General features: G+C 46.2%; 1 protein-coding gene and 2 pseudogenes across 3 annotated transcripts in view; 1 reads left to right on the top strand and 2 right to left on the bottom strand.

Moving 5' to 3' along the window:
* The window catches only part of GALNT18 (polypeptide N-acetylgalactosaminyltransferase 18), a 359,182-nt gene that overhangs the window by 321,434 nt on the left and 11,496 nt on the right, over window positions 1-26,252 (top strand). Inside the window, exon 10 of the mRNA XM_082659572.1 lies at window positions 4,385-4,549. Coding sequence (XP_082515698.1) covers window positions 4,385-4,549 — 165 coding nt within the window. The remainder of the gene's footprint in view (window positions 1-4,384; window positions 4,550-26,252) is intronic.
* LOC309825959 (muskelin-like) lies at window positions 13,769-14,445 on the bottom strand (annotated as a pseudogene). The gene has a single exon. The product of its transcript is annotated as a muskelin-like (transcript).
* LOC309825618 (muskelin-like) lies at window positions 14,442-15,731 on the bottom strand (annotated as a pseudogene). Its single transcript has one exon. The product of its transcript is annotated as a muskelin-like (transcript).

Below are 26,252 nucleotides of genomic sequence, written 5' to 3'. Positions count from 1 at the left end.
AGGGACGTAAAAGTCTCTTGCCTCTTCGGCAGTTCCAGACTTCTCCCCGGACTCTCTCCCGGCCAGCCGCGGTGCACCAACGCCCCGCAGGCTGTGTTCACGCCGCCAACCTCAGTCCTCTCCCGGCGCTCCGACAAAAGCCGGAGCCTCAGCTCCCAGTCCCGCCCGCCCCGGCGGGCGAACAGACAAGCCTCTCGGCTGGCAAGTTCCGGTCGGCCCGATCCTCTGCGCTGGAATCTGTCCGCTTTGCCCTCCGCACCCCTGTTGCTGTGCTCTCCTCCGCGGCTCCCAAGCTCCCCCACTCCGCCTCCCGAAGTCTCCACCCGCGAAGGGGCTTCCTAGTGTGTGGACACTTTTCCTCCTTCACAGCTCTCTCCCGCTGGTGCAGGACGCGTCCCTATCCTTTTGTCTCTGTTTAGTTTTTTCTTTTACCCTACCCAGGTACGTGGGGGGTTTTCTTGCCTTTTGGGAGGTCTGAGGTCTTCTGCCAGCGTTCAGTAGATGCTCTGTAGGAGTTGTTCCACGCGTAGATGTATTTCTGGTGTATCTGTGGGGAGGAACGTGATCTCCGCGTCTTACTCTTCCGCCATCTTCTGGACAAGTTCTTAAACTCTCCATGCCTCAGTTTCCTCATCCACAAGATGGGGATGATGGTAACAACTGCCTCATAGTGCTATTAGGATTCACTGGGCTAACGTGTGGCAGCACTCCTGACATCTGGGGCTGGATAATTCTTTGCTGTGGAGGCTATCTGTGCATTGTAGGATGTGGAACAGCATCCCTGGTCTCTACCCACTGGGTGCCCATAGCAGCCTTTCTCACCCCCATCATGTCAACCAGAAATGTCTCCAGACATTGCCCAATATCGTCTGGTTGGCAAAGCCAGCCCCCACCCACCCGCCATGGTGAACCACAATTCTAGGTCATTTCTTATTAAACCTCCAGCTTCCCTGTTGCTCAGAAAACATAGCTGGGCCTGCTGGGCCTGCAGGCACTAAAAGTGGGGTGTCTTGTACAAAACTTTTCCTTCTTTTGTGTTCAGGCCACTTACTGATTCAGTCCACTGCTGGCTGGGCTTCTGAGGTGTCCAGGTGACAGCTTAAGAGAATCCTCTTTGCTGAATCTCCCTGTGATCTGATCAGCTTCGTGGTTACCCCACTCAAGATGCACTCTGTTGTTTGCCTTTTAAATAACAGACAACTGTCTGTCCTTATTATGATTTTCCCAGACTCTGGAGCAATAAACAGCTCTGATGACAGCTGTACTAGGTAGTAAGTAAGTGCACACATGTCTCCCAGAGCATCTCCTCGAAGCATTTCAGAACAGCTAAGTGGATAAAACTGATTTCAGCTATTACCTAGGCAGCCGCTTGTGTCTGTGGAGCCCGCCCTGGAGGTGAGAGGCAGGCCCTGATGACAGGCATGAAGGAAGGGGTGGCAGTGACCGGCTTCCTGGCTGTCCTTGTCTGGCAGCCCACACTCTGGAGCTTCAGGAGATCCGGGTCCTGGCCTGCCAGGTGCCTAAGAACTACACCGTCCTGAGGAGAGAGCATGGTGCATTCAACCCAAGGACATGAACAGCTGTGCATCTTTGCAGGGAGGCTCAGGTGGCAGGCCCGTGCTTTTGCACGTTGAGGGAAGGCTTTCCGGAGGTGGTGAGTTTTTATATCTATTTTCAAAGTAGCAAGAGTCGGGGTAAGCGAGTGGAGGAAGCAGAGACAGTTCCCATATCAGTGTGATTAAGACCATTATTTCCTGACATGTTAGTTTCCCCAACTTGGCTGTTGGATCATCCAGGACAGGGAACCACGGTTTTCTCACCCTCAGGACCCAACAGCGATTACTTGTTGGTGGATGGGTGGATGGATGGATGAGATGCCCACCTGCATCTATTTAATTTCCAAAATCCTACCAGTCATCAAATGCTCCCTCAGTGCCCATAAACTGGAAGCCACAGCAGGTCATCAGCTTTCCTTGGTGGTGAACTAAAAACCCAGGTCACACAATGGACGGTCTCGGGATTCTGATGAGAAGCCCAATTTAGGCGATGAATAGGTTCTCCTTGCCTCTGTGTTCTGGTCACATTTCCACATTGAAGCCAGGCATTCTACATTTGGCCTCCACTCAGAACTTTGGTCACTATGATACTTCACCTCTTTTAGGGGAAGAATCAGCCACCTTGGTAGTTTTGATGTCCATTTCCGTGGATTCACCAAACCTGATAACTTGTAAGGTTACCTTGGAGAGCAGATCCTAGCTGTAGTGAGTGTCTTCCATTTGTCTTTCCATCCTTTTTCTTCTACTTTGCAAAGCTGACTTTATGGAATGCTTCCATGGGCTCCTGTGTTGTCTGACTTCCATCTGGGTCTGCCAGTGGGCCGACCCAGCAGAAGAATGGAGTGAGGAAGGGAGGGTGATGTTGGGGTGTTTATCAGCCACCACTCACCATCACCCCCAAACGTCTCCCTCTCTGAACCCTTCTCAGAAGTCTCTCTACGTAACTTTTCTCTTACAAGTTCTGGTACCAGCTCTCTCCTCTCATCCCTTTGGGCCTGGTGGTGGCAACAGCTCCATGTTAATATCCCAAGGAACTATACTATCCCCATGGCTCCCTTACCCTATACCCACGCCGTTGAGAACTGGGCCTTTATCACACCCTCCTTGGATCCCCCTACCTTGAGTGTGCCATTTGTTTCCTGTTGGGGCCGTGAGTGATACACTGGCCTGAAGTTCTTATGTCTGAAGGGTGATCCTGCCTGCCTCTCCACCCCTCCCCTGGACTTCTGAGGGCCAGAGAGAATACGGCCCTGAAGGACCACCCTTACTTACCCTCCTCGCTGGCCCTGCCCTTCTCACTACACAGTCCATTTTATTCCCTGTACCATGCTTTTAAAGTCCTTGTCAACTATCCTCTTTTACTAAAGCAAAAAATACTTCCTTTTACCATTTGAAATTAATCAAAAATATTTACCAGTGAGAATTTTTGTATAGATCAAGACCACAAGAAGGCCTACCCTGAATTCTAATCTAAAGCAGAGAAGTGTGGTATCTTGGTTTCCCCATGCAACCTCATCGTAGGTGGGGCTGTTAATGTCTTTAGTAATAGAGGACAAGAGCTCACAGACCCTGTGACTGCCCACTCAGAGCCCTTGTTGGGAACCACTGCCTGAGGTTGGGGGAAGTGACTGAAAACTTTGAAGGCCGAGGGTCACATGACTTTCCTCTAGACCAGAGCCAGCCCTGATCTTTGTAAACAAAGTCATTCATTTGTATTGTCTATGGCTGTGTTTGCACTACAACTGCAGAGTTAATTGTCCAGACTGTCTGGCCCTTGGTGCAAAAAAAAACAAAAGGTTAAAACAGCAGCCTGACTTCTCTCCTTTGAAAGGCGTGGTTGGCCCCTGGCTGGCGTCTTGGAACTTGGATTGCAGGAAGGTTCCCACCATTCCCACAGATGGTAAGAGTGGCTCACTGTGCCCACACTGATTATACAAATAATATGGTTTATGCTGGACACCTGCCTTCCTTCTGGAAGTCTGGGGTTTCAGTATATAAAAGCCTGGGTGCTGAGCCTCTGAGAGCTTCCCTGGTAGATAACCCTTCACAGGCATTAGCTCAACACCTTCCTGCTTGTGAAGGGCCATTCTCTGCGACTGCTGGGAGAGGACCCTCGGAAGCCTGTGCCTGGTTTCCTCCAGACTTTGCCCCACGTGCCTTTTCCCTTTGCTGATTTGATTTGTACCCTTTCCTGTAATAAATCACAGCTATGGTGCAACCAAACGCTGGGTCTCCTGAGTCCTAGGGAATCATCGAACACACTGCAAAACCCCAAATATTTGCCACCTGGCCCTTTAAGAAGAAGTGTGCCAACTCCTGCTCTATACAGTCTTAGGACAGATGGAAATTACCTATTACATATCCACCATGACGCAAGACTCTGAGCTCCCTAAGGTGCGGCCCATGTCCTTTGCTCTTTAGCTACCAGCCAGGCACAGCATCTTATACAAAATACTTAAGGAGGGGGGAAGTCGGCAAGCCTGCAAATAATGGATTCAGGCAGTGTTTTTTTAAACTGTGGGTGGTGAAATCAAGTTAAAAGGTTATGGCCAATGTTTTTCAATGAAAGAATAGCATAGAAAATTGAGTACGCTGCATATAGTAAGGCTAAGTTTGATTTCTTGAACATTTTGTTTCAGTTGTACGTGCGGACCAGACACTGTATCGAATCATAATGTAAAAGGGTCTCTTCTTGTCCGTTGCAATGGAAAATCATTTGAAGGCCACTGAATTGTGGTCTCTTTGCCAGCTGCCTGGGGAGATGTCCTACAAACCCTCCCCATCTCTCTGGTCGTTAGCGTTTGACCTCGTTCTCCCCCTGCCCCCAGAACGTGTACTACACGAGCAGTCAGCAGATCCACGTGGGCATCCTGAGCCCCACGGTGGACGACGACGACAACCGGTGCCTGGTGGACGTCAACAGCCGGCCGCGGCTCATCGAATGCAGCTATGCCAAAGCCAAGAGGATGAAGCTCCACTGGCAGTTCTCTCAGGTAGCAGCCCCACCCGGAGAAGCAGCAGCGTAGAGAAACAGGGGAAGGGGCCGGGGCAGGGAGGAATAGGAGGGATGGAGGAGGAGAGGTACCAATTCTCGGGGTTTAGTGAGCACCTACTACGTGCCAGGTGTTTGGTATACATTAGCTCATTGACTCATTGATACTGGCTCTGAGGGAGGTTATTATTATTGTTGTTGTTGTTTTAGTGGCATTTTATTTAACTTTTAGATATAAGGAAACAGCCTCAGAGGTGGGAGTCCTCTGCCTGAAGTCACACAGTGAGGGGCAGGGCTGGGATTTTAAACTCAGATCTCTGACTTTAAACCTCACATTTCTTCTGACAAGCCCCTTCTCACAAGCACAGCCCCAGTCTCTCAGGTATAGACAGTGCTGGGTCATCTCTGGTCTGTGAGCCGCTCTGCCTTCCTTCTCATTCTGTAGGGAATGAGGTTTTCTCAAAGGGCAGTGTCTGGGAGCCATTTTGTGAAGGGCAGTCCACACACTGGTGACCGTGAAACATTCCTTTATTAAGTTTCCATCAATTCTGAGGACGATATTTATCTTCCTGCTCTGCATTGGCCTAGTTATAAAATGATGCCCCTGGGGCTTCCCTGGTGGCGCAGTGGTTGAGAGTCTGCCTGCCGATGCAGGGGACGCGGGTTCGTGCCCCGGTCCGGGAGGATCCCACATGACGCGGAGCGGCTGGGCCCGTGAGCCATGGCCGCTGAGCCTGCGTGTCCAGAGCCTGTGCTCCACAACAGGAGAGGCCACAACAGTGAGAGGCCCGCGTACCGCCCAAAAAAATAAATAAATTAAAAAAAAATAATAATGATGCCCTGGGATCAAGACACCAGCTGGAGATGGCCCGCAGTGACCCAGCTTTGAAGAAAACCAGTGCCTTGGCCCAGAGGCTTCTAGCCCCTAAGGAATCTGCTAAATAAGGGTCAGTTTCTGCCCGCAGATAGGGACGCCCACCTCCCGGGTAGTGCAGGGAAAGCACTCAGAACAGGAAGTGAGGGTTTTAGGGCATCAGGACTGCTGGGGGCTGCACATGGTGGATGCTTCTGGGGAAGTCGGGAGCAGAATGTCTATATTCATGGGACGAAGAGGCAGGGACCCTGACTCAAGCCTCCCAGCAAGCTGCTTCCGCCCTGAGAGGAGGCTGACAGGCACAGGATGGAGGTGTGCGGTTGGCCTGACCTTGATTCCAATCCTCATGTCCAGTTACCCGCCCCTGTAGTGGTGGGCCCGTGAGGGGAGGTCCCAGCTACGTCAAGCTCTATGGGCACGGGGCCCCTTTGACCTGTGGTCTGGGGCTGCGGAACCTGAGGGCTGAGAGAGACCCTCGGTTGGGTCCTAAATGGATGGTGAGGGTCAACCCCGAGCAGCAAGTTCAACACACGTCATAGATTTAGGGGCTCGTTGGAAAGCAGGAGCGAGAGCCCAGACTGGGACTTTGGGACCCCAGGAAAGCAGATGCTGGGAAGCAGCACAGGGAACCAATGACAGCACATCTGAGGGTGGGTAGAGGGTGCACGTGGCAGCTCTGAGCCCAGGCTGGGCCTGCGGACTGCGTGGGGTTCGATGAAAGAGAACGGTGCCCGGGGACTCCTGCCCTGCCCCTTTCTGTCCCTATGACCTGTGACACGTGTCGTAAACTGTAAAGGTCTGTCCCGTAAGAAGAATTAGCTAAGGTTCATACGGTGCTTAACGTGTGCTGCCCTTCCTAGGCGCCTGGCGTACACCAGCTCACTTAATCCTCACAACACCTGTGTGTGATTAGATGTGGACCATTAGCCCGAGTTCATAGATGAGGAAACTGCGGCACGAAGATGTTAAATAACATACCCACTGCTTATTATTATTATTCCTGAACTACTTCAGATTCTCTGTTTTACTTCTAATCGTGGGAGGATGTTGGAAGTGGCCCCTGGAAGAAGGTCAGGGGCAGGGCCGAGGCTTAGAATATAGAGAACTTCTTCCTACCACCTCCCTCTCTCCTGGTGGAGCCCAGATGCCCCAGCTGTGACCTGTTCTGACCGTGCCCAGCAGAAGCCTTTGTCACTTTCCCCAGCCAGGCTTCTGGCCCAGAGTGACACAGGACAGGGCTACATTTCCCCTCTGTCCTCCTTTAAATTACGAGGCAGAGGGAGCCCTGGAGGTGTGTGGTCAGGGAGGAAGGCTGGCCATGGGCTGGGTGGTAAAGTGGCTGCTGCCTCCTGGCTCGGATTAGATGCAAAACAGGCTCACAGGCTGGAGGCAGCAGAGAGAGGAATGGGTACCTCGGCCCGCGGAGGTGAGTGGGCTGACTTGGCTGGGTGAGACGGGGACCGTACCATCTGGAGGGGCTCATGTCAGGCTGCTCTCTGCTGCCGTCAGTCCTACCTCCTGCTGCCCTGAGTTCAGCTTCCTCCTGGGAGCCGACTGACACCGTGCAGGAAGATGGGGGTGGCAGGTTGGGGCAGGGCTGGTGGCTTTCCAGAACAGAGAGTACATAGCTTGGCCCTCGAAGAAGGCATAGGAGTTTGCTCCATATAGAAGTAGTGAGGGGCATTCCAGGGAGAGGCAACGGCACGGGCGCGAGCTGCGGACGTGAAACCCAGGCCACGTGCGGGGAGCTGCGGAGGGTCGGGTGTGGCTGGATCCTCATGGACCCCATGGGGCGCAGCCAGAGATGTGCCTGCAGGGGCAGCTGGACCTGGACCTGGTCCTGTGGGAGGTGAGGCTGTGTGCGGGGGACTGGGGCGTTTAGGTCTGGGTTTTGGCAGCCCCCAGTGGCCGGGATTGTGGAGCTGAATGGGGAAGAGAGATTCTAGAAGCGGGGAGGGGCAGGTTGAAGAGTTACGGGGAGGCTCAGATGCAGTTTGAAAGTTGAGCTGTTCCCTCCTCCTTCTCCTCCATGACCCTGGGGTCTTCTGGACTCCAAGATCTCCTCTCAGGGCAGGGTCCGAGGTTGCCCCTCACCAGGGGAAGAGAGCTCGGTCTGTCTGTGGGGTCTCAGCCTCTCCGTGCCCAGCTTCATGCAGTTTGAATCCAAACCCAGGCTGCTTTGACATCCCAGCCCCGCATACAGGCACATCCGACTCCTTTCCAGCCCTCGTAGACAGATGGCCTTCCCACACATGCCCAGATCCAGAGGCCTTGGTGCCCCCAACCGGCTCTCATCTCATCTGCCCGTTCCCAACTGGGGCAGAGAAAGGAACATTCCTCCAAAATCCAGCTCCTTCCTTCACTCATCTCAGTGCATGGCCTTGAACAGGCAGCCGGACAGATTCCTGCTTGAAGGGACACAGTGACCAACCAAGCAGGCCACATTGGCATGTGCAGCCCTGAGGTCTGGGCAGTTTTCAGCTACTTATACGTACATCTAATTAAAACTCCCAGGGCACTCTGGCAGTCACCTCTCTGATCCTTCTACCAAGGGGAACTGTTTGGAAATAATATTTTTAAATCCCTAATTTGCAAGCCCAGAGCAGCTGCTCCCACTTGATATTTAAAAATTAATGTATGTGAAATTTTTGTTTAATGCAAAATGATCAGTGTTTATCAAGCATCCTGGAATCTGTCCCCAAGCCCTCACTGGTGAGGAGCTACTGTTGATGAGGCCAGAGGAAGCTGGGAGCCTCTTAAATGATTAAAGTCATTGCCTGGGCTAATTTTCTTGCAACAGGTTTAATCTTTGCAAATTACAGGGGGATCCTACCAACTAAAATGTTCTGGTGGAGAAGTTGGGCTGAAAGATTTTACTGGTGCATTTCAAATCTCCTTTTCACTTTCACATTTTGCATTATTTACTCTCCTGAGGGCTACATTTAAACTCCATTCAGGCTGAATTAATTTCAAAATAATCTAGTGTGATTCTCCCAGGTTCTCCTACAAAGAAGATAGACATTTGCATATCTTGGTGTTCCATCTCATAGCCTGATTTTCTGTTTAACAAATAAAATGCCTTTCTTCTAACCCCTGGAAGCTCTTCTGAATTTTCCCTGCTTCAGGATGAATCAGGACAGCGTCAGATACTGACACTGAGAAACCACATTTGATGAAAACATCTCTCAGCAACGCTGATGTACAGGGCTCTGATGAGCAGTTTTCCAATGATGAACATTCTTTCCTTCCGTCATTCATCAAGCATTTATTGAGCATGGTGGTTGGGCAGGAGGGATGCAGATATGAATCAGACACGGCCTCTGCCCCTGGAGGAGTTCATGGGTGTATAAACACATAGCAAAACTGGATGATGAGAGCTGAAATGAGGCGGGTACGGTATTCCAGTAGCCCAGGGTGATGGGCTCTGTCTGCACAACTCAGGGATGGCTTCACGTTCAAGGCATGTTTGATCTGGATCTTGAAAATCGTAGGATAGTTCCCAGGCATAGAAAGGGAGAACATCCTATGTTAGAGGCTCAGCATGGGCAAAGGCAAGAAGAAGCAGAGTGTATTCAGTGTTGGTGTGGATGGAATTTAGAATTTTCAATGGGACGTGAGAGAGATCAGACGTAAGCGTCAGTTTGGGGCAGATAATGGTCACCGAAAATCATGCTGAGAAGTTCGGACTTCACCTTAAAAGCAAAGGGAGGGACTAGGGGAGGTTCTTAAACTGTGGATTACCGTGATGGGGTCTGAATCCCTCTAGCAGCAGACTGCAAGGTGTATTGGAAGACAGAGAAGAAAGTAGTGGGCTGTACCATCTTCCCTGTGAGAAAAGGGGTAGACTTGGTTGCCATGGAGACGTGGGGCCAGGCAGCTGTTGGGGAGGACTTGGAGAGACAGTTCAGCGGTCTATTGGAAGTAGTGATGGATTAAATGGAGGTGGTTGTGAGGGGAGATTATGAATCCAGGGCCACCCCAGGCTCTGGGTTTGAAGAAGTCAGTGGATACCCGTCTCTAAACAGCCAACATCTCCCACATCAACACATGATGAGACTTCATTAACATTAGAAGTGGTAGTTGTGACTCCTCCCGGATTAGAGAATTTCCTAAACTGACTGTGTACTGGGATTATAAATTCATATGTGTTAAGTATAAAACTTTAATCTTCCCAGAGTACCCCACCTACTGAGATCTGGGGGATTCTGGGATTAGGTGATGCAGTGTTAGTGAAAGAGGCATCTAGTCAGTGACCCCTGGACCAGTAGAAGGAGAGGGAAGCAGCAGATATCAGGTCACTACACAGGAGAACTTTGTGGCAGGACATCTGTCATGTGAAGCAACAGACTACCTCTCAGGGGTAATGAGATGCCCACCCTCCCCACCATCCCCCTATCACCATTACTTTGAATGGTTAAGCAAATGCCGAGGCCTCTCTTCAAGATGTTATTGAAGGGACTCACGCCCTAGGAAGGCTGTTACGATGTGTGTTCTTTAAGGTCCAACTTCCTTAAAGTCCATCTATTTGTGTGCATGGTTGAAGCCAGAAAGAGCTCAGGAGTGCCTGATCTCTGCCCTCAAATATCTGAAAGGCTTCTCTAGGCAAAAGAGAGCAGGATTGTCCTATGTAGCTCTGAGGGAGGACCAGCTGGAGGGAGATTCAAGGACAATTTACAGAGCAGCTTTCTCATAGTCAGGGATGCCCGGGCATGAGATTGGCCATTCAAGGAAGAGGTGGGCTCAGACGACCACTCAGCAGGCCATCAAACATGCTACAGCTCTAAGTGGAGTTAGACCGGATGGTTTTAAGGGCTTACCAGCCCTGAAATTCTGTAATTCTAAGCTCCTGAAGTTAGCATGCCCTGAAAAGGGCTTATTCCACCTAGAAGCCCAGACGGGGCCTGCCTTACTAAAAAGCACCATGAACTTGAAAATGAGCTGCACTCCTGGTATAAGGGTCATCGTTATCCCACTTCATGGAATTGTTTATCTGTTATTTTCTCCATGACTCTTTCTCCCATCAACCAACAGATGGGAGGGCAGGGCTGTCTTACACGTTCAGTGTCTCCAGCACCTAACAGAAAGCCTGAAACAGAAGAGGCACACAGGGTGCTGTCAATTAAATTAAGGAGTCCTTTCTAAAAATTCACAAATATTAACACAAATACCCTGTGTGCCAGGTCTCAAGCTAAGTTTGTGGGAGACCCAAAGATGAACAAACCCTACCCTTGATAACTCTTCCTTGCATGCATGCATGCTGATAAAAAACTAATTGTACTAGAGTATTTCAAGGACATTTGAACGTAATAGTCAAAGGGCCTCGCTTAGTTAGAAAATCCCTATAAGAACACTTTTAGGTGGTAGTGCATCCCTGCCGCAATACACAGACGTGCGTGGAGAGGGGTACTCCAGTTTACTCTTCCTATAGCTTCAGATTTGGGGGAGGAAGGTGGAAATGATTTTTACTAAAACAATTATGCATACTGTATGAAGGGGAGTAGCAATTTCTATGAATATTTGTTAAAACAGGGGGCTTTGATGAAATGTTGAGGTGTTCTGGCCATATTTCACGCTGCCTCAGACTCTGGCATGTGCTCTCACTCCCGTTGGCCACTGGGTTCTTTGGTGGAAACACTGGCAAGGCCCATTCGGGAGTCCAAGGGCACCCAGGGCAGTGTTCCCGCTGGTGGACGGTCCTGCCATCCCACCCCCATGCTTGCCTCATTCTCAGTTCAGCGTTAATGCATTTTCTAAATGGAGAACATCAAGGATAACAGCAGAGGGGACCATTAAGGCCAGGAGAGAAGAGATTTTCAAGAGCATGAGGAGACTGCCTGGAAGAGAGCTGAGGGCAGAGCTGAGCCTGCCTGGCCAGGGACCACTGGCTCTTACTTGTGGGATCTAATTTGATAATTTGATGCAAGATGAGTAACCCACTCAAAGAAGAACTTATTTGCAGCGAGCATTTCCCAGGGAGCACCACTGATTCTGCCAAAGAATTTCCCAGCACGCAAGGAGGAGGAGTCCTTGACTTTCTCCTGCTCCACCCCCCAGGCTCTGGCAGGAAGTCCAACTTCGAGAACCTTTTGTGCTGAGAAGAAAAGGCTGTAATCGGGTGTTTCCTTATGGCTCTGGAATAAAGCAGCTTTTCATTTCCATGTCACATGAAGGGGCAAGTGTGGGATCATCCAGTTTTGAAGGACTGACAAAGCCTTGTTTAGGCCCTGGATATTTTCTTAGTTATTTTTAGTTTACGGCAGTCAGCACTTTAGACCAGGAGCCAGGACCAGGTGTGACAGCTCAGTGCCTCACTACTCAAACCTGGGTGAGATTTTTTTTTTTTTTTTTTTTTTTTTTTGCGGTATGCGGGCCTCTCACTGTTGTGGCCAATCCCGTTGCGGAGCACAGGCTCCGGATGCGCAGGCTCAGCGGCCATGGCTCACGGGCCCAGTCGCTCCGCAGCATGTGGGATCTTCCCGGACCGGCGGGGCACGAAACCGTGTCCCCTGCATCGGCAGGCGGACTCTCAACCACTGCGCCACCAGCAGAGCCTGGGTGAGATTTTTAAATTTATTTATCAAACTTTTATATAGTGCTTACTGTGCGCCACATACTACTGTAACTGCTGTCTAAATATTACTTAATCCTCATGACCTTGCTGTCAGGTACTTTACCATCCCCATTCTACAGTTGAGGAAACTGAGGCACAGAGAGATTACGTAATTTGTCCAAGGTCAAATCAGGCTTCTGCCTCTAGGGCCCACACTTTAAACCACCATGCTGTGGAGCCTTTGTCTTGCCTCTACAAAGCCCATGGATTGCTGCAGTGGGAATTTGGGGCTGCGGTCTCCTTGCCAAACCTTGTAGGTGTGTGTGAACTGGCTGGATTCCTGCTTCCTCAGCAAACTCCCTGCAGCCATCCTGCTGTCTCTATACCCCCCTTCACCTTTCCTTTTGCACTTGACATTGCCATTACCCCATTTTCAGTCCAACGGCCGTCACAGCAAATCCCAGGCAGACTCTCACTCTGGCACAGGTGCGTCTCCTTTAAGACAAACACCAAAGCACTTTTTGAATAGACAGAGTGTTGAATATTCATAATACAGAAAGACCACTTTCCTCTACAAAAAGACTTAATCTCGGGGTTTCTTTAACTAGCACTAACATTCCACCCATGCTTTGAATTATTTGATTACTAATCATTAACTACTTAACCTGGGAACTCCCGAGCCCACTGTGCTTAAAGCCACAGACCCACTGGGCTACTTGCCCGTAGAAAATTAATTAGAACGGAAAGTGGAACGGGAGCTCTGAAATAAGCAGAGTCTTATTCAGTCCACACACAGCCTCCTCATAAACACCGTGACTGCAAACATGAGCTCAGCCCAGCTGCTTCATATCCTCTACCTCAAGGTGGTGAGTGCGAGTGACAAGCCAGGCCTCATCCTTTCCCCAGAGAGGGTGACGGTTTGCTTGTGGTCCCCCGACTGTGATCCCTGGACCAGTACCACCAGCAGCTGAGACACTCGGGAGCTTAAAAAGGCACATCTTGGGCCCCATCGCAGACCCGTAGGGTCAGAAGGTGGGCCCCAGTGATCTGTGGTATCACAAGCCCTCCAGGGACTGTCTAATCCATTTACCCAACCCACATCCCCAGGAGGAACCGGGAAGGTTGGTCTGGTGCTTGAGGTCCCACCTCTAGCTGCTACAGACACGCCTTGGGGAAACAGGAAGAGAGGAGGTGCATGGCTGTGTAACCTGGGGTGCCTCAGCCCAAGGCGCTCATGGACCACGGCTCCACATGCCCGCCAGGCATATAGTCAGCGCTCTGTGTCTGAGTGCCCCACAGTGCTCCGGTGCCTTTTGCAAATGAGAAGACTGAAGCCCATGGTGGCTCAGCCCCTTACCAGGGTCACGGCCGGGGAGAGCCGCCAGAGACAAGGCTGGGAGCAGAGTCCCGTGTTCGCTGCTTCCGCTCATCCCACCTCTGATGCCGTTTCTAGTCTCCAGAGAGGCTCGGAAGGAGAAGGACCTAGGCTGGGGGCTGGGAACCGAGCTCTCGGAATTATTATTAGCCTTCTTAATTTCATACATTCAGCTTTCCTTTTTTTTTTTAATGGAAAGTATACCGATTTCACTTTATTAGCCTAATTTCAGAATGGGATCAGGACTATGGGGTTGAGGTCAGGTGTGAAGGAAGAGGGTTAAAATTTGTGACAGCAAAGATCCCTTCAAAATTCTGGTGCAGTCCTCAGTCACTGCAGCCTAATGGTCAGTCAATAGAGTTGAAATCCAGAATACTGAAAGCAGACTCCTGTGCTCCATTTCTGTCCAGGTACTCGTCAGTCACAGTGTGATGAGGTCCACCAGGTTGCCTTTAGGAGGAGTCATGCTGTCAGGAAAGAAATTTACTAAGGTGTCAAACAGCTGAGTTCTTTGAGCACAGGTGTGATCCACATTGGAAAAGCCTAGAGCTGTGAAATCTGAACCAGATTTAAACAGAGCTGAAGCTAGGAGCTGAAACTCTTTTGTCTCTTCTGGGTCTGAATGATCCACATTTATATAAAGATCATTTTGTAGATATTTCAGAGCACTAAGGGGATCCATTTGGGCCTTCTCTTCAAACCCGTGTTTTCTTATGAGGTACTTGCAATGCTCAGTAAGTAATCTTTTGAAGGCCTACACAATTTCAGTGACAAGAAGTCATCTAATCTCATCTTTGGGGACCAAGATTTTCCTGGATTCCCACCAAATAAATAATGAACCTTGTGTAGCTCATCGTATACAAGCTGATGGGCAGATCTTGGACATGGTTCTTCCTCCTGAAGACTTTTACTTGGAGTATCCTTTGCAGCTTGATCATTCTTAGAGACGCAAGACCAACTATTCCTTACAATGTCATAAATCCAGAATGAATTTCTGACATTCTCTTCCCTCTTTTCCTTGTCTTTGCTGAGTCCAGATAAGACATGTATTTCATCCAGTTCTGGATCAATGGTTGCTCTCTGTGTGAATCCTGTCATTGGAACTGATGATCAAACACCAGTTTCGGTCCTCCATCAGCAGTATCCTCCCTGAGTAACATCCATGTGTTTGTGTCAATGTCATAACGATAGAAATCACTTTTCAGAGATTTGCTGTTCTTCACAGAGGAATCCGAATAATGCCCTGGTGTGTAGACTTGCCTTCGTTGAATGTCAATGCACATTTTATGACACGATCTAGCACTAGGACCATTCTCTTTCTCAGTGTCTCTAGAGATACATGTCCATTGGTTCTCTTTCACACTGTATGCCCAGAAGTCGGCAAGATCTTGTGTTCCATCCCAGCCACCAAACAAATAAACAGTCTCTGTTTGAACATCAATAGCCATCTGACGGCCTCCTCTCATTCCTGGTCGGTTATCTTCTCCATCACCTTTGGTACTTTTGGGAATGATTTGACTCCATCGTGGCTTATATTCCTGTTGACTGATATACTGATTGAACAAGCCATCATTTACAGCTTTTTCAATCAATTCTTCACAAGCATCAAAATCACCCTTCAGTACCAATTTATCGTGCAGATCTGTTAACATGGAATGTTCCAGGGCAATCTTGGTTTTCTTTTGCAGTGATTCAAAGGCCTCTGTATAGTTATGTTGTCTGAAGTGTTTTAGGCAAAGGCGAATAGCTTCCTGTTCACGGTATTACTTACTGTACCAGTTGAGACAGGGTTGTACTACATCGGGATCATCAATGCCACTAAATTCAGCATACCAGATGCTAAAGTTAAAGCTGGGGCCCCATGATAAGAGTGGAACTATTTTAATGAATCGACAAGGAAACGTCTGTTCATCAATTTTATGCTTCAAGGTAAATGTTTCTTTGTTATAATCATTCTTTAAGCCACTGGACAATAGCTTTGTCATGTTTTCTTCATTCATTCCACCAAAGACTTTAAATTTCTTCAAACTGCAGACGTGAGTTTTCTCGTATTTTCCAAATGTGATATTCTGGACTATAGCAGGCCTTTCAAGCTTCAGAATCAAGTACTGGGGAGGGTAGCTGCTCTCTGTAGACCACCGTGAAGGCTGGTCATTTGGCTTATCCACTAAAATGTTCATTACACCCAAGTATCTTCCTTCTGAACAATGCCTTCACATAAGTACTCCCATGAAAGTTTCAGGAAGGTAGGTGGAGGAGAAGGAGCTCCACTTGTGTAGCGCGCAGGGCAGAAGCCGGCACTCGGGCCCCGCCAGCCGCCATCTTGTCAGCACCGTAGCGACCGCCGCACATTTTCTTTTTTTTTTTTTTGATGCTGTTTCCATACTTAACTTGGTTTCCATTCCAGTTAAGCTCTCTGTGTGCTGTGGCATCCCTCCTGCCAGGTTTAATTGCCCTTATTTAAATTCTTTAATTAAAAGTATTGTGTTTCCAGATCCTATAGTTTTAAGTATTACACGAATCATTTAGACGACTTGGACTAATATACCAAGCCACTGTGCCTTCCACCGCGGGCGGGGCCAGCCAGGGGCCCTGCATCCAGCCCCCGCCCACTTGTGTGAGGACCAGAGCCTGCTGACAGGTGGCCCCGCTTCCTTCCTTCCTCCCAGGCTCTGCGTCCCACACAACAGCCAGGGGGACCCGGTTAGCATGTCAGTCCGACCCTGCAGTGGCCCGTTCTGTCACCAGGTGAACAGCCGAAGTCCGTTCGCACAAGATGCCCCTCCCTCCCCTCTTGGGCCTCATCTCCCACCCCCGCCCCGTGCTGTTCCCTGCACACACCAGGCCTCTGCTGGTGCAGGAACTGCACTCTGGGGCACAAGACTCCCCCAGATACACCTGGGCTCCTCCTCGTTCATGTCCTTGCCCAGCTCTCATCTTCTCAGGGGGGATCACCGCAACAGCCTCCTGCTCTCAGCACCACTCCGGTACCCTCACAACCTCCCGGTCTTAGTCCATCCATGCTGCTATAACAAGAAAGGACCAGAGACTGGGAAGCTTGAACAACAGACATTTATCTCCCACGGTTCTGGAGGCTGGAAAGTACAAGATCATGGTGCCAGCAGATCTGGCGTCTCACAGCTTCTCACTGTGTCCTCACGAGGCAGAGGGAAAGAGGTCATCCCTCCTGTGACTCTTCTTGTAAGGGTACTAATTCCATCATGAGGGCTCCACCCCTATGACCTAATTACCTCCCAAAGGCCCCACCTCTCATCACACTGGTGATCAGGGCTTCAACATATGAATTTTAAGCGAAACATTGTCCACAGCACTGCTCTACATTTTTGTGCACAATCTTAGCACCTCTAACACACTATAGAATTTACCATTTGCTCCCCCTCCTGGAATATAGTCTCCACAAAGACAAAGATCTTCTCCTGTTTAGTCACTGATGTATCTCAGTGGGTGGGAACTGCTCCTGGCATGTGGTAGGCACTCATTAAATATTGGATGGATGGATAGATGGATAAATCATGTCTTTGCAGAGAGCTCTCAAAAGAACTAGACCAACCTGACTCCCCAGAGCCCTTGAAGCTCTTCAGATGACCTTCCACCCCAGGCAGTGGGACACCAGCAGCTCTCGGTCTAGTCCACTACCTTGAGGCAGGTGTGGGGTGGGACAAATGGAGGGGAGGGTGTGGCCACTCATCCTAGTGAGGAACAGCAAAGGGGGCAGACCCAGGTTCTCAGCCTGGCTCTACCACTGACTGACCATGTGACCCCCACCTCTCTGAGCCTCAGTCTCCAGTTCTACAAAATGGGGATAATTATCATCTCCACCGCTCAGGGTTATTGTGAAGAACACTTGAGATTGACTGTGTGAAGCATCTGACACAGTGCTGGGGACATGGTAAATAAGCCTTGACTGTAACTACTTTTACTTCAGGGCCAGAGCCCGCAGGTAGAGGTAAGGATGGTAATACCACCAGGCTGCTCCCAAAGGCGCTGAGCTCACCAGGAAGGGACTGAATCGAGAACAGGAAGGCTCCTTTGCAATTTTGGTGAATGGCATTTGGCCGGAGAGGGGGCGAGAGCCCAGAGTTTGCTCAGTGAGAGAGGCTGAGGTCCAGGAAGGAAGACGGGAGGGAGACTGGCCAGTGGCTCCAGCAGCAAAAGGTGGGATGGCTCCTCTCTCCGTATCCCACATACGTCCCAAGACGTACACCAGGCCTCCAAGGTGGCCTTACTACTCTACTCTAGAAGATTCTCCTCTCAGAGCCTTTGGGGAGGGTGCTTCTTGACCTCATTCTCCACCCTCCCTACAGGCCCAGATGCCCTCACTGAGGTTGTGTCTCCTTCACAGCCCTGCTCTTGGCCTCACTCCGCATGCTCCAGCGCCTTCCCGGAGGCCACACAGCCTGTTTCTGCCTCAGGGTCCCTGTGCTTCCTGTCTCTAGGGTGCTGAGGGCACAGCTGGGCCAGGGTAGGGCCTGGAAAGTGCCATAATTTTTTTCTGTTTTATTATTTATTTTTTTTACATCTTTATTGGGGTATAATTGCTTTACAACGGTGTGTTAGTTTCTGCTTTATAACAAAGTGAATCAGTTATACATATACATATGTTCCCATATCTCTTCCCGCTTGCGTCTCCCTCCCTCCCACCCTCCCTATCCCACCCCTCTAGGTGGACACAAAGCGCCGAGCTGATCTCCCTGTGCTACGCGGCTGCTTCCCACTAGCTATCTACCTTACGTTTGGTAGTGTGTATATGTCCATGACTCTCTCTCGCTTTCTCCCAGCTTACCCTTCCCCCTCCCCATATCCTCAAGTCCATTCTCTAGTATGTCTGTGTCTTTATTCCTGTTTTACCCCTAGGTTCTTCATGACATTTTTTTTTCTTAAATTCCATATATATGTGTTAGCATACGGTATTTGTCTTTTTCTTTCTGACTTACTTCACTCTGTATGACAGACTCTAGGTCTATCCACCTCATTACAAATAGCTCAATTTCGTTTCTTTTTATGGCTGAGTAATATTCCATTGTGTATATGTGCCACATCTTCTTTATCCATTCATCTGATGATGGACACTTAGTTTGTTTCCATCTCTGGGCTATTGGAAATAGAGCTGCAATGAACATTTTGGTACATGACTCTTTTTGAATTATGGTTTTCTCAGGGTATATGCCCAGTAGTGGGATTGCTGGGTCATATGGTAGTTCTATTTGTAGTTTTTTAAGGAACCTCCATACTGTTCTCCACAGTGGCTGTATCAATTTACATTCCCACCAACAGTGTAAGAGGGTTCCCTTTTCTCCACACCCTCTCCAGCATTTATTGTTTGTAGATTTTTTGATGATGGCCATTCTGACTGGTGTGAGATGATATCTCATTGTAGTTTTGATTTGCATTTCTCTAATGATTAGTGATGTTGAGCATCCTTTCATGTGTTTGTTGGCACTCTGCATATCTTCTTTGGAGAAATGTCTATTTAGGTCTTCTGCCCATTTTTGGATTGGGTTGTTTGTTTTTTTGTTACTAAGCTGCATGAGCTGCTTATAAATTTCGGAGATTAATCCTTTGTCAGTTGCTTCATTTGCAAATATTTTCTCCCATTCTGAGGGTTGTCTTTTGGTCTTCTTTATGGTTTCCTTTGCTGTGAAAAAGCTTTGAAGTTTCATTAGGTCCCATTTGTTTATTTTTCTTTTTATTTCCATTCCTCTAGGAGGTGGGTCAAAAAGGACCTTGCTGTGATTTATGTCATAGAGTGTCTTGCCTAAGTTTTCCTCTAAGAGTTTGATACCTTCTGGCCTTACACTTAGGTCTTTAATCCATTTTGAGCTTATTTTTGTGTATGGTGTTAGGGAGTGATCTAATCTCATACTTTTACATGTAGCTGTCCAGTTTTCCCAGCACCACTTATTGAATAGGCTGTCCTTTCTCCACTGTACATTCCTGCCTCCTTTATCAAAGATAAGGTGACCATATGTGCTTGGGTTTATCTCTGGGCTTTCTATCCTGTTCCATTGATCTATCTTTCTGTTTTTGTGCCAGTACCATATTGTCTTTTTTTTTTTTTTCATTTTAACATCTTTATTGGAGTATAATTGCTTTACAATGGTATGTTAGTTTCAGCTTCACAACAAAATGAATCAGTTATATATATACATATGTTCCCATATCTCTTCCCGCTTGCGTCTCCCTCCCTCCCATCCTCCCTATCCCACCCCTCCAGGCGGTCACAAAGCACCGAGCTGATCTCCCTGTGCTACGCAGCTGCTTCCCACTAGCTATCTACCTTACGTTTGGTAGTGTGTATATGTCCATGACTCTCTCTCGCTTTCTCCCAGCTTACCCTTCCCCCTCCCCATATCCTCAAGTCCATTCTCTAGTATGTCTGTGTCTTTATTCCTGTTTTACCCCTAGGTTCTTCATGACATTTTTTTTTCTTAAATTCCATATATATGTGTTAGCATACGGTATTTGTCTTTTTCTTTCTGACTTACTTCACTCTGTATGACAGACTCTAGGTCTATCCACCTCATTACAAATAGCTCAATTTCGTTTCTTTTTATGGCTGAGTAATATTCCATTGTGTATATGTGCCACATCTTCTTTATCCATTCATCTGATGATGGACACTTAGTTTGTTTCCATCTCTGGGCTATTGGAAATAGAGCTGCAATGAACATTTTGGTACATGACCCTTTTTGAATTATGGTTTTCTCAGGGTATATGCCCAGTAGTGGGATTGCTGGGTCATATGGTAGTTCTATTTGTAGTTTTTTAAGGAACCTCCATACTGTTCTCCACAGTGGCTGTATCAATTTACATTCCCACCAACAGTGTAAGAGGGTTCCCTTTTCTCCACACCCTCTCCAGCATTTATTGTTTGTAGATTTTTTGATGATGGCCATTCTGACTGGTGTGAGATGATACCTCATTGTAGTTTTGATTTGCATTTTTCTAATGATTAATGATGTTGAGCATTCTTTCATGTGTTTGTTGGCACTCTGCATATCTTCTTTGGAGAAATGTCTATTTAGGTCTTCTGCCCATTTTTGGATTGGGTTGTTTGTTTTTTTGTTACTAAGCTGCATGAGCTGCTTATAAATTTCGGAGATTAATCCTTTGTCAGTTGCTTCATTTGCAAATATTTTCTCCCATTCTGAGGGTTGTCTTTTGGTCTTCTTTATGGTTTCCTTTGCTGCGCAAAAGCTTTGAAGTTTCATTAGGTCCCATTTGTTTACTTTTGTTTTTATTTCCATTCCTCTAGGAGGTGGGTCAAAAAGGACCTTGCTGTGATTTATGTCACAGAGTGTCCTGCCTATGTTTTCCTCTAAGAGTTTGATACCTTCTGGCCTTACATTTAGGTCTTTAATCCATTTTGAGCTTATTTTTGTGTATGGTGTTAGGGAGTGATCTAATCTCATACTTTTACATGTAGCTGTCCAGTTTTCCCAGCACCACTTATTGAATAGGCTGTCCTTTCTCCACTGTACATTCCTGCCTCCTTTGTCAAAGATAAGGTGACCATATATGCGTGGGTTTATCTCTGGGCTTTCTATCCTGTTCCATTGATCTATATTTCTGTTTTTGTGCCAGTACCATACTGTCTTGATTACTGTAGCTTTGTAGTATAGTCTGAAGTCAGGAAGCCTGATTCCTCCAGCTCCGTTTTTCGTTCTCAAGATTGCTTTGGCTATTCGGGGTCTTTTGTGTTTCCATACAAATTGTGAAATTTTTTGTTCTAGTTCTGTGAAAAATGCCCGTGGTAGTTTGATAGGGATTGCATTGAATCTGTAGATTGCTTTGTGTAGTAGAGTCATTTTCACAATGTTGATTCTTCCAATCCAAGAACATGGTATAGCTCTCCATCTATTTGTATCGTCTTTAATTTCTTTCATCAGTGTCTTTTTTTTTTTAACATCTTTATTGGGGTACAATTGCTTTACAGTGGTGTGTTAGTTTCTGCTTTATAACAAAGTGAATCAGTTATACATATACATATGTTCCCATATGTCTTCCCTCTTGCGTCTCCCTCCCTCCCACCCTCCCTATCCCACCCCTCCAGGCTGTCACAAAGCACCGAGCCAATATCCCTGTGCCATGCGGCTGCTTCCCACTAGCTATCTACCTTACTACGTTTGTTAGTGTGTATATGTCCATGACTCTCTCTCGCCCTGTCACAGCTCACCCTTCCCCCTCCCCATATCCTCAAGTCCATTCTCTAGGAGGTCTGCGTCTTTATTCCTGCCTTACCCCTAGGTTCTTCATGACATTTTTTTTCCCTTAAATTCCATATATATGTGTTAGCATACGGTATTTGTCTTTTTCTTTCTGACTTACTTCACGCTGTATGACAGACTCTAGGTCTATCCACCTCATTACAAATAGCTCAATTTCGTTTCTTTTTATGGCTGAGTAATATTCCATTGTATATATGTGCCACATCTTCTTTATCCATTCATCCGATGATGGGCACTTAGGTTGTTTCCATCTCCGGGCTATTGTAAATAGAGCTGCAATGAACATTTTGGTACATGACTCTTTTTGAATTATGGTTTTCTCAGGGTATATGCCCAGTAGTGGGATTGCTGGGTCATATGGTAGTTCTATTTGTAGTTTTTTAAGGAACCTCCATACTGTTCTCCATAGTGGCTGAACTAATTCACATTCCCACCAGCAGTGCAAGGGTGTTCCCTTTTCTCCACACCCTCTCCAGCATTTATTGTTTCTAGATTTTTTGATGATGGCCATTCTGACTGGTGTGAGATGATATCTCGTAGTTTTGATTTGCATTTCTCTAATGATTAATGATGTTGAGCATTCTTTCATGTGTTTGTTGGCAGTCTGTATATCTTCTTTGGAGAAATGTCTATTTAGGTCTTCTGCCCATTTTTGGATTGGGTTGTTTGTTTTCTTGTTATTGAGCTGCATGAGCTGCTTGTAAATTTTGGAGATTGATCCTTTGTCGGTTGCTTCATTTGCAAATATTTTCTCCCATTCTGAGGGTTGTCTTTTGGTCTTGTTTATGGTTTCCTTTGCTGTGCAAAAGCTTTGAAGTTTCATTAGGTCCCATTTGTTTATTTTTGTTTTTATTTCCATTACTCTAGGAGGTGGGTCAGAAAGGATCTTGCTGTGATTTATGTCATAGAGTGTTCTGCCTATGTTTTCCTCTAAGAGTTTGATAGTTTCTGGCCTTACATTTAGGTCTTTAATCCATTTTGAGCTTATTTTTGTGTATGGTGTTAGGGAGTGATCTAATCTCATACTTTTACATGTACCTGTCCAGTTTTCCCAGCACCACTTATTGAAGAGGCTGTCCTTTCTCCACTGTACATTACTGCCACCTTTATCAAAGATAAGGTGTCCATATGTGCATGGGTTTATCTCTGGGCTTTCTATCGTGTTCCATTGATCTATATTTCTGTTTTTGTGCCAGTACCATACTGTCTTGATAACTGTAGCTTTGTAGTATAGTCTGAAGTCAGGGAGCCTGATTGCTCCAGTTCCTTCTTTCGTTCTCAAGATTGCTTTGGCTATTCGGGGTCTTTTGTGTTTCCATACAAATTGCAAAAATTTTTGTTCTAGTTCTGTGAAAAATGCCCGTGGTAGTTTGATAGGGATTGCATTGAATCTATAGATTGCTTTGGGTAGTAGAGTCATTTTCACAATGTTGATTCTTCCAATCCAAGAACATGGTATATCTCTCCATCTATTTGTATCATCTTTAATTTCTTTCATCAGTGTCTTATAATTTTCTGCATACAGGTCTTTTGTCTCCTTAGGTAGGTTTATTCCTAGATATTTTATTCTTTTTGTTGCAATGGTAAATGGGAGTGTTTTCTTGATTTCACTTTCAGATTTTTCATCATTAGTATATAGGAATGCCAGAGATTTCTGTGCATTAATTTTGTATGCTGCCACTTTACCAAATTCATTGATTAGCTCTAGTAGTTTTCTGGTAGCATCTTTAGGGTTCTCTATGTATAGGATCATGTCATCTGCAAACAGTGACAGCTTTACTTCTTCTTTTCCGATTTGGATTCCTTTTATTTCCTTTTCTTCTCTGAGTGCTGTGGCTAAAGCTTCCAAAACTATGTTGAATAAGAGTGGTGAGAGTGGGCAACCTTGTCTTGTTCCTGATCTTAGTGGAAATGCTTTCAGTTTTTCACCATTGAGGACGATGTTGGCTGTGGATTTGTCATATATGGCCTTTATTATGTTGAGCAAAGTTCCCTCTGTGCCTACTTTCTGCAGGGTTTTTATCATAAATGGGTGTTGAATTTTGTCAAAAGCTTTCTCTGCATCTATTGAGATGATCATATGGTTTTTCTCCTTCAATTTGTTAATATGGTGTATCACGTTGATTGATTTGCGTATATTGAAGAATCCTTGCATTCCTGGAATAAACCCCACTTGATCATGGTGTATGATCCGTTTAATGTGCTGTTGGATTCTGTTTGCTAGTATTTTGTTGAGGATTTTTGCATCTATGTTCATCAGTGATATTGGCCTGTAGTTTTCTTTCTTTGTGACATCCTTGTCTGGTTTTGGTATCAGGGTGATGGTGGCCTCGTAGAATGAGTTGGGGAGTGTTCCTCCCTCTGCTATATTTTGGAAGAGTCTGAGAAGGATAGGTGATAGCTCTTCTCTAAATGTTTGATAGAATTCGCCTGTGAAGCCATCTGGTCCTGGGCTTTTGCTTGTTGGAAGATTTTTAATCACAGTTTCAATTTCAGTGCTTGTGATTGGTCTGTTCATATTTTCTATTTCTTCCTGATTCAGTCTTGGCAGGTTGTGCCTTTCTAAGAATTTGTCCATTTCTTCCAGGTTGTCCATTTTATTGGCATAGAGTTGCTTGTAGTAATCTCTCATGATCTTTTGTATTTCTGCAGTGTCAGTTGTTACTTCTCCTTTTTCATTTCTAATTCTATTGATTTGAGTCTTCTCCCTTTTTTTCTTGATGAGTCTGGCTAATGGTTTATGAATTTTGTTTATCCTTTCAAAGAACCAGCTTTTAGTTTTATTGATCTTTGCTATCGTTTCCTTCATTTCTTTTTCATTTATTTCTGATCTGATGTTTATGATTTCTTTCCTTCTGCTAACTTTGGGGTTTTTTTGTTCTTCTTTCTCTAATTGCTTTAGGTGCAAGGTTAGGTTGTTTATTCGAGATGTTTCCTGTTTCTTAAGGTAGGATTGTATTGCTATAAACTTCCCTCTTAGAACTGCTTTTGCTGCATCCCATAGATTTTGAGTCGTCGTGTCTCCATTGTCATTTGTTCCTAGGTATTTTTTGATTTCCTCTTTGATTTCTTCAGTGATCACTTCGTTATTAAGTAGTGTATTGTTTAGCTTCCATGTGTTTGTATTTTTTACAGATCTTTCCCTGTAATTGATATCGAGTCTCATAGCGTTGTGGTCAGAAAAGATACTTGATACAATTTCAATTTTCTTGTATTTACCAAGGCTTGATTTGTGACCCAAGATATGATCTATCCTGGAGAATGTTCCATGAGCACTTGAGAAAAATGTGTATTCTGTTGTTTTTGGATGGAATGTCCTATAAATATCAATTAACTCCATCTCGTTTAATGTATCATTTAAAGCTTGTGTTTCCTTATTTATTTTCATTTTGGATGATCTGTCCATTGGTGAAAGTGGGGTGTTAAAGTCCCCTACTATGAATGTGTTACTGTCGATTTCCCCTTTTATGGCTGTCAGTATTTGCCTTATGTATTGAGGTGCTCCTATGTTGGGTGCATAAATATTTACAATTGTTATATCTTCTTCTTGGATCGATCCCTTGATCATTATGTAGTGTCCTTCTCTGTCTCTTCTAATAGTCTTTGTTTTAAAGTCTATTTTGGCTGATATGAGAATTGCTACTCCAGCTTTCTTTTGGTTTCCATTTGCATGAAATACCTTTTTCCATCCCCTTACTTTCAGTCTGTATGTGTCTCTAGGTCTGAAGTGGGTCTCTTGTAGACAGCAAATATATGCGTCTTGTTTTTGTATCCATTCAGCCAATCTGTGTCTTTTGGTGGGAGCATTTAGTCCATTTACATTTAAGGTAATTATTGATATGTGTGTTCCCATTCCCATTTTCTTAATTGTTTTGGGTTCGTTATTGTAGGTCTTTTCCTTCTCTTGTGTTTCTTGCCTAGAGAAGTTCCTTTAGCAGTTGTTGTAGAGCTGGTTTGGTGGTGCTGAACTCTCTCAGCTTTTGCTTGTCTGTAAAGGTTTTAATTTCTCCATCAAATCTGAATGAGATCCTTGGTGGGTAAAGTAATCTTGGTTGCAGGTTTTTCTCCTTCAACACTTTCAATATGTCCTGCCACTCCCTTCTGGCTTGCAGAGTTTCTGCTGAAAGATCAGCTGTTAACCTTATGGGGATTCCCTTGTGTGTTATTTGTTGTTTTTCCCTTGCTGCTTTTAATATGTTTTCTTTGTATTTAATTTTTGACAGTTTGATTAATATGTGTCTTGGTGTATTTCTCCTTGGATTTATCCTGTATGGGACTCTCTGTGCTTCCTGGACTTGATTAACTATTTCCTTTCCCATATTAGGGAAGTTTTCAACTATAAATCTCTTTAAATATTTTCTCAGTCCCTTTCTTTTTTTCTTCTTCTTCTGGAACCCCTATAATTCGAATGTTGGTGCGTTTAATGTTGTCCCAGAGGTCTCTAAGACTGTCCTCTGTTCTTTTCATTTTTTTTTCTTTATTCTGCTCTGCAGTAGTTATTTCCACTATTTTATCTTCCAGGTCACTTATCCGTTCTTCTGCCTCAGTTATTCTGCTATTGATCCCATCTAGAGTATTTTTCATTTCATTTATTGTGTTGTTCATCATTGTTTGTTTCATCTTTAGTTCATCTAGGTCCTTGTTAACTGATGCTTG

The sequence above is a fragment of the Grampus griseus genome (genome assembly GCF_964374135.1).
Source record: "Grampus griseus genome assembly, chromosome: 8".
NCBI lineage: Eukaryota > Metazoa > Chordata > Mammalia > Artiodactyla > Delphinidae > Grampus > Grampus griseus.
Note: the sequence above shows the minus strand (reverse complement) of the source record. Positions and strands in the feature narration are given on the sequence as shown.